Source organism: Nesoenas mayeri (genome assembly GCF_963082525.1).
Source record: "Nesoenas mayeri genome assembly, chromosome: 18".
Lineage (NCBI taxonomy): Eukaryota > Metazoa > Chordata > Aves > Columbiformes > Columbidae > Nesoenas > Nesoenas mayeri.
In genome coordinates, this window is record NC_137566.1 from 11,177,356 (window position 1) to 11,186,326 (window position 8,971).

Sequence of the window (8,971 nt, forward strand, 5' to 3'; positions counted from 1 at the left end):
CAAATACACCTTAGAAAACTAAACTGTCTTTGGGCCATCTTTTGCATGTGCACTTCTTACTAAATGGTTACAGACATTAATTTGGGGGTTTTGGGATTGTCTTGTGTTCTCCTCAGCAGAATTATGAGCATTTTATACCCTGATAAATTAACAGGATTCTACTCTATCGGAAAGTCACTCCTGAGTAAACAGCACATGTTTTTATTCAGGATGAGAGCAAAAAGTGCTCCTGGTGTCAACAAGAACTCCCTGGGTGCCCATCTATGGCGGCAACACCTTCCCCAAGGCTCAGCCTCAAGCTGCGCGGTTACTGTTTCCCACTTCAAGTAATGCAAATTACTACATCTCTGTTAACCATATTTCTACCCCCCTCCCAGCAAAAAGTCCAGCTCAGCTTACGTTAACGGAAGCACTGACAAACAGAGGCAGATTATACGGCTTTTATGGCGCAGAGGCAAAAACCACACGTTCAGAGCAGAGAGGCGGCACCGCGCGGCTGCAGCACCAGCGGCGCTGGTGCGTCTGTTCCCCAGGGACACAGACGGCGCATCCAGGCACAGGGAAAGAGACAAAGTAATACCCTCGATACAGAACTGATCGTAGCAGAAAGGTGATACAAGTTAAGAACTTTATGCTCGCTAGTGATAAAATGGCAGCACCAACAGGTAGATCACTAATTTTTTAGAGCTGATACATAAGCAATACAGCATCTTCTGTTAAACATCACCACCTCCCACTAATTACAGGGGCCTTCCTTCCTAGAGGAGCACGTTTTAGACCTGGATAAAATGCAGGAGTCAGTACTTTGGCTTTTTCAGATGGTTTTAGAGATGGATAAAGGCAGACCCAGCAACTTTTCAGTGCTTTAAAGAAGCATAAATCCACATAGACACATCATTAACAACAGAACAGCCCATCGCTGACTGCAAGCACATTGTGTCCACAACTAGGAGATTTCTGTGTGGCAGAACAGAGATGGAAGTTCCACTAACAACTGTTTCTCATGAACGGGGCACTATTTTAGAGACTATAAGCCTGATTTTCAGCGGTACCCAGTACAGTACTCTCGCTCCTGTATCAACATCTGTTATTTTCCTTGCGTACAGCAGAGATGCAGTCCCCATGACAGCAACCTGCCGACTGCATCACCTGGGGCTGCTCAGTTCCCTTGCAGGGCTACAGCCCCAGCTGTTAAAAGGAACACTTCTCTTTCCAGATGTTGGATCATCTCATCTTCACCACAAATGTTTTTATACACTACTTGAAAATGGGAGCGTCCCATCCAGGCCAGCATGGATACCTGCTTATTTAAGACCACAATCTCCCTGTACTCATTTTGAGAGGTTTTCAATTTCCAATATTTAAAGTGTCCATATTCACAAACATTACATATAAGCTTTGTAGCACACTCAGTGTAACAAAAGAGGTTCCTCGTTAAATCCACTTTGATTACAAGGCCATAAGCTAGAACACGCAGGGAATTCAGTGCTGCAAACATTCACTGTAGCAAAAACCCCAGCCCACTCCTCCCACTCTCGCTAGCGCTTTGGATCCACGAGGCCCTGCAGCATGTTTATGGGCAATGGGAAGACGATGGTGGAGTTCTTCTCCGAAGCAATGGTGGTCAAGGTCTGCAGGTAACGAAGCTGCAGAGCAGCAGGGGACTCCGTAATAACCATGGATGCCTCCTTCAGGGCCCTGGACGCATTCATTTCACCCTCGGCTGCAATTACCTGGGGAAGCAAATGAATGAAATTCAATTCATTCTGGCACAGTAATAAACTAGGAATCTGTAGGATGACTTCAGCGTTAAGTCATATACCAAAGACACCGCTTGTCACCGAGCGCTAAGGGGGAACACGCACCTGCCCTGTGCTGGACAGAACAGCTCTAACTGCCCGTGAGCGTTTTTACTCCAAACTTCAATATTTACCATCACCTTCTCCAACCTCAGAAGGGAATAAGATACGACCAAACTGACCACTAGTCAGCTTAAGGGTGACAAAACATGACAGCTGTTTTATTTCTCATATGAGGTAACAACCAGAAAACAAAGGACTTGCCTAGAATTTGGGCTAGTCAGGAAGAAGCTGGAAGTAAGTTTGGCTTCTAATTCACTGCAAGCTCCAGCTAATAATCTCAAAATTGTTCTGTTTATGATTAAGTTTTGGAGTGTGGTAAAAAAACAGAGATTCTACATTTTTGAAGGAAATCTCATCTGTGTGATCCAAGATGAAATAGAGCAAGCACTCAGACACAAATCCACCCAAACCCTGCCCTGCACTCCTCTCTACTACTACACAACTGGCTGAGAATCTTCATCCTCTACATCACCACATTCAATTATTCGTGAAGAAAAAGAAGAAAAATAGATCCAAAGCCACATGCTGATGTTATTACCTTGGCTCTCGCCTCCCGGGCAGCTTCTGCTTCTGCAGCCATCGCTCTCTGCAGCTGGACAGGCAATTTCACATCCTTGATCTCCACACGTTCCACCTTAATGCCCCAATCATCTGTTGCCTCATCAAGCGTGGCCTATATATGGCAGGACAATTAAGTCAAGTCATCTACCTGGCTGCAAACGAATGTCTAAATTTGAAAAATTACCAATAACCCAAATGAACTATCTTACAGTTCCTGGACTCTAAGGACTTCAGTATTTATGTTATTATTAGATTAATATAAAAGCATAACTGTTGTAAACTAACAACAACAAAAAAAACACCCAGAATCTTGATGAATACAGGAATTCTGTATTGCCACTCTGCTCCAGAGGAGCCCTTCTGTCCCATATCCCTCATTCCCACTTGCCAGCCCCACTGGTCCCTCATTGCTTTAGTCCCTCATTTTTATCATACCCAATGCCATCCAAATAGCTCTCGATAGGGTTTTGCCTAAAGCTCCAAATCACAACTTGGGAAGGTAAAATAAATCCACACTTGGAAGTTATCCCTGGGATTGCTGCCCAAAGCAATGTTTTGCTGGATCGCTCCAGTTGCTCATACCTGCATGCTGTGTGCGATTTCTTCACGATCAGAGAGAATCTGAGAAAGGTTTTTGGTCCCCAGAACATTCCTCAGCGTTGTCTGTGCTAGGAGACGGGTGGCTGAGTCAGCGTTGGTGATATTTGCTACAGCAAGGGTGGCATTCTGAACTCGGTAATAAACCACTCCGTCCACGTTAATCGTCACAGAGTCCTTGGTCAGGATCTAAAAAGAAATGGGGAAAACACAAAAATTAACTACGTGTTTATTGAATATAATGATAATTACATATTTGTTTTACTAGACAAATTCCTATTTTTTCCAGGGAAACTTGAATACCTTGTATATTTAGCAAAAGATGCACTTGCAAAGGCAGACATATTTGTGAAGGTTTAGAAGAGGGTACACTGGGAAGAAGCATTAATATTAATTATGTTTTAAAGTTAAGAAGAGATTGAAATATGCCACGTGATCATGAGGTGTCCTAGTTCCACGTTAGACAATTACCATCACATTATTTGACAAGAGAGGGACACTGAGCTACTTCACCTTCAAGACTGACCTGCCCTGTCCTCCCCAAACTACCTGTTTTAGCAGGTTTTTCATAACAGCACAAGATAAACAAAGAATGAGTCACACGCACATGTTGTACAAATAAAAATAGAGTTTTGCTTTTACCTACCGAAACCAAACCGAGCTAAATCCTCAAGCATAATTTAATCAAGCCTAAAGAAGAACTGTACAACCGATGGCTTCACTAATGGCACACCAGCGGCTACAGCGTGTTCTGCCCGTCACTGATTAGGTTTCTAGCAATTACCCTTTGCAGCGCACCAGGACAGTGGCCATTTGTCTAAATCTACAACTAACAATGAGCAATAAACCACCGAGCAAATCTGTCAGGAAACAGACGCAGCGGGCAGGCTGCAACACGCACCTTTGTCTCGCCAAATACACCAGATACGCGAGGGATACAGTTAAAAATCAACATGTGATTCTTCACTAACTTCTTTCAGAAGGCTAGTTGTGTTTTTTTCTTTCGTTCAGCTACCTTAATATCATAATTTCATGCCATTATTTTCGCTAGCTTATACATCTATACAAATTGGCACAGGAAAGATCACTGCTGCTTCGGGAAATCTTGCAGATTTCACAGGAACAATTTTCCAAAGAGTTGCATGAAGTCCCGCAGTCTGCATTCCAAACCCCTCCCTGGCCCTCGGGCAGTATTGAGTTCTCTCATTTATTCCTTAGAGGGCACCATACTTTGTTTTCTTTCAGGGATCTTCTCTTGTTGAATGGTATCACTGAAGGATATATGCATTCTTTACAGTACATGGAACCTGCATTCAAACTACACGCTACCCGATACTGAGAGGGGAAAAGGAAAAAGAAAAGGCAAAAAAAGAAAGTGCAACAACTCTGCAAACACTTCAGCAGGTACCAAGGCAAGTGCAAACTCACCTCTTGGGGAGGAATATCAAAAGAGATGGTCCTCATATCAACCTTGATGAAGCTGTCTGTGCAGGGCAGGACAAAAAACAAACCTGTGCAAAAAGTCCATTCAAGAAGATGTGAAAATGGGTCATTAAAATAGAGGAAACTTGCTATTGAAGTAAGGTTAAACCCAACCACTGTTGGAGGTCTGCACAGCCCTCTTTGTAACAGGCTCAGCAGCATGTGCCTCAGTGGCTTTCAACCCAGGATAAGGTTTTCAAAAGAGTATGCCGAGAAACTTCAGTTTATTCAGGTCTAACTTATTCAGAGAACTTTAACATTTGGGAAAAATACCCAGAACTGCAAAAAGTTACTTTTGAAAACTGGTCCCACAGTTACATGTGGGCCCTAACTGTGGCAAACAAAATCCATCAACCTCCTGTTCTGCTGGGTCACTGGGATTCTTCAGCTTTACAGATGAAAATGAAAGGAGAAGCGATCGCCCCCTCCTGTCCCTTTGAGCAGCTGGAGCAACAGCTGATTCTGATTCTCATCAGAACTTCATATGTACACAGGAAACTTTCAAAACTATCAAATAATTTAGTTGCTTCTATTTCTTTTGAAGAACAGCGAGGCTTTCAAACCATCCAGGTTTTAACTGACACACTGACTTTTCTTTCAAGATGGCACATTTGATGCCATTACTCCTCCCTTCACATTCTGTGCTTTTGATCCCAGCTGCAGACTGTGCGGTAACTTAGCAGATCTGGATAGGACTTGCAGAGAATGTCCTTACTGTCCCCTCCGTATAAAGTAACGTCCTCTTACAGGAAGTTACAAAATTCTTGAGAAACCCACTTGTCAGTCTAACGCAACGTCTCTAGACAGCCATTATTTTGCCAATGACTTAAGTAGAACAGATACCAAAATGCTCCCCAGGACATACCTGGTCCCTTTGCTCCCCCTTTTAAGATGCGTCCGAGTCTGAATATGATGGCTCGCTCATATTCCTTTATAATCTGTAATAAAGAGCCGCATGATCAATTCCAAACTACTGTAACACACGTTTCTATCCTGGCTGCTTTTGAGAATTTTCGCCTCAACTTTATTATCAAAAAGCAAACAGCAAAAGGAACAATCAGGACACTATTCCACGATAAATATTCTGCAGGCTGTGGCACCATCTATCACCAGGGGAAGCAGCAGCACGGCAGCTGCGTTGAGCGAGCGGCCACCGGGAATATCCTGGCAACCACAACACTAAGTGCCGTGTATGTGACACTGAGGTTCCACCAGCTCCGATTCTGATGTGGGATATCGGCCAAAACGAAGCAGGAGATCTTTCCTCCGGTCTGGAAACCGAAATATCGAGCTCAAAGAGATCAGATGACACACTCTCTAAGAATCTGCCACATACAGCCACAGATAGGCACATACTTCTATCTTTATATTTACATACTTCGTATTTACACACATACATATCTAGGGAGAGATCTCCTTAAAACAAAACAGTCCTTCAGGAGTAATTGTGTATTCTTGCAATTATCCTGATCTTCAAACTAGTTTATATACCGTAACAGTACCTATTTTTTTTAGTTTGAAGACTAATGCACTGAAATGTTGGGTCTGCTCTAGTTCAAGAAAGAACAGAATTAGATTAATTTGTTTTTAAAACAAGTAAATAAAATGGAGAGCAATAATAGCCACTAGGAAGCATCTGCATTGCTTCAAGTTTTCATCCAGCTTAGCAGTAAACAGTTTTACCTTTATGCACATCCAGATTGATATGGGAAATGTAAGAACAGTGAAAAAAAGCGAAGTGATCACCAGGATCCATCCACACACACCAAGGCCGGTATCAGCGCCATCTGCAAGGAAAGAGCACAAGTTCTCAGGTTTTTTGAAACCTGTTGAACATGAAGGTCCAAGTCACAACTCAAATAATGTAAAATTTCGAGATTGAGTAAGCGCACAGTGTATGGAATGAACTTTCTTATTGCAATTATCTGAACAGCCCACTCATGGGACTTGGGTAAGCTCATCAACAGGCTGTTCTTCCCGGATTGCTCAGGTTGTGATAGATTATGTGCCTCTTTAAAAGACAAACCATAAGGAGAAAGAATATTTAAAAAAAATTAATTGAATCTGCCTCGCATCCCTTTAAGGCTGACTAGAACAGTCACTGCTACTTTAGCAAGACATTATCACTTGGATCATCAAACAGTATTAACAATTTATAATAAGCACTTAGTGCCGGAGGCTGGGACGGTGCGGGACACACTTCAGCACGGTTCCTCTGCTGCTGCCAGGGCTACAAAACCGAACAAACACCTGCCAAACATGCCAGACTCCAGGGACCGGGCGAGGAAGGGACCGTCCCCAGCTGTGCAACAACCGCCAGATTTCACCAGCATGTACAACAACCGCCAGATTTCACCAGCATGTACCACAACCGCCAGATTTCACCAGCATGTACCACAACCGCCAGATTTCACCAGCGTGTACCCGGGAGATGAACTGAGCACAGGGCAGGAGGCACCAGGCACAGATCTGCCTTTTCGGGCTGCTCCGTCAGACCCAGGATGGGCTGAGAATGAGTGAGGGGTGTTACTGCACTGCTGGGGCTGAGCTGTTCGCTAATTAGCAATCAGGAATAACAAGGAATACTACTTTCCATTTAAACTAAATGCCTTTTTGGATGCTTCTGAAAGCATTTCACATGGGAAACAGCCACAATTATTACATCTATAATTTAAATTACATCTAATGCCATTTACTCTGTAGATGTTTTATTATGACAAATATAACTGGCCTCCAAAACAGCACATCACACGGTAACTACAGAAGAAACAACCCCAGTAACACATCGAGTGTCACTTGCTGGGCCCCGCCAAATGGAGCATCAGAGTGACCGCTGCTGGGTATTAATAACAACATATTTACAGAATGAAACACAGATCCCGTCCAAGGATACAGGAACCAGCATGTGCCATTCGCCGTGGGGCCCGAATGGATCTGCAGTTATTTATACAACAACTCAGATTACTGAGCCAACACATTTGTATATAAAGCCACCTTATAAATACATTTCCTTCTCCAGTTGCAAACAGCAAATGTAAAATGAAGAATGATTGTCTGTAGTACGTTTCTGAACAAGGTGGGTAACAGGAGAACACTCCAGCTCCCGGGATGGAAAGGGTTGTGGTATTTTAGTGCATCACCTCTAAAACCTCCTGACCCGGGTTACACTCACACCTACCAACCGAAAGGCCAAAACTCACTAAAATAACAATACCAAGAAGTAAAAAGTAACTATAAAAAGTAACTCATTGTCCAACTTGAGGAAACATAATTGACTTTCATCCCTTCCTCCAGTCACACCTATGGAATGTTCTGCACAAACGAAAAGCGCTAACGGTGTAAACAGCCAGTCCCGCAGTTCTTTGCGTTCTCATTTACTGGTGCAGCACCTCGGGGACTCCTCCTGTTGACTCTGCTCCTCATTATCCCTTTAGCTTTCCCCTCGGTGACCCGAGTTACCGCACAGGAAAACGAAACGCACCAAAAAAAGAAAACCCCAAGTTACGCAACCGGGGCCAACTCCCCGCGCCGCTCCCGCACCGGCCTGCGCTGCTTCCAGCGGTGCGGAGCGGCCAAAGGGCACCCCCGGCGGGACCGCGGACAGCGCGGGGAACCGCGAGGGGAGAACCGAAGGGTCTGCAAACTTCCCTCAGCGACTGAACAAAGTCGTCATTAAAACCGAAAGAGAAAGCGGGAGAGGGACGGGAAAGCGCCCCGGACTGGGAGCACGCGGGGAGCGCCCGGCGGCGGGGCACTGCCCCCGGGGTGGCCCCTCTCCCCAGGGTGTCCCCCCTCCCCGGTTACCTTGCCCCCGCCGGGCCTTGGATGCGCCCCCCGCCTCGTGATCCGCCATGGCCGCTGCTGTCGCTGCTGTCGCTGCCGCCGTTCCCCTCAGGAGCCGCCGCTGAGCGCCCGTTACCCCGCGCGCCCGTTACCCCGCCCCGCCCCGCCCCGCCCCGCCCCGCCCCGCCCCGCCCCGCGAGCACAGGGCGGGGCCGCGGAGGTTGCGCGCGCCGTGCGCTCCACGCGCAGCGTCTCGCACCTGAGGAGCCGGAGCGGGACGGGGTGGGACGGGGCGGGACGGGGCGGCCATGGCGGTGGCGCCCGCTCCTCGGCGAGGGGGCTGCGGGGCCACGGGGCGGGCGGCAGCTGCCGGACGGCCCCGGGAGGCAGCAGCGTGGGGCCGCCCGAGCGGTGCCCGGAGCGGGAGGACGGCGGCAGCGGCAGCGCGGAGCGGGGCGCTGAGGTGAGTGGACACCGGAGAGAGTTCGGGACGCGCCCTGGTCTCGTGGGGTTTCACATGCAGATGAGAGTTGTTAGTCGGTAGTTTGTGAAGTGTGGTTTGAAATAAAAGAATATAAGTAGTATTCAAACTGATAAGACTTGCCTCTTAACCGCTCCATGTGAGCGGTTACTATATTTAATGCTGTGATCATGCTGAAGTATGTGTCCAAAACGGGCAGCGAATT

The 8,971-nt window shown here is 46.3% G+C and overlaps 1 protein-coding gene across 1 annotated transcript; it reads right to left on the minus strand.

The window, feature by feature from the left end:
• Positions 1-478: 478 nt before the first annotated feature.
• STOM (stomatin) lies at positions 479-8,418 on the minus strand. The gene is made up of 7 exons (XM_080355926.1): positions 8,307-8,418; positions 6,186-6,289; positions 5,368-5,440; positions 4,449-4,531; positions 3,006-3,209; positions 2,401-2,535; positions 479-1,733 (listed from the first exon to the last, which is right to left on the minus strand). Exons 1-7 carry the CDS (start codon positions 8,353-8,355, stop codon positions 1,539-1,541), a joined length of 843 nt encoding a protein of 280 aa, XP_080212052.1. The 5' UTR covers positions 8,356-8,418; the 3' UTR covers positions 479-1,538.
• Between the last annotated feature and the right edge of the window lie 553 nt (positions 8,419-8,971).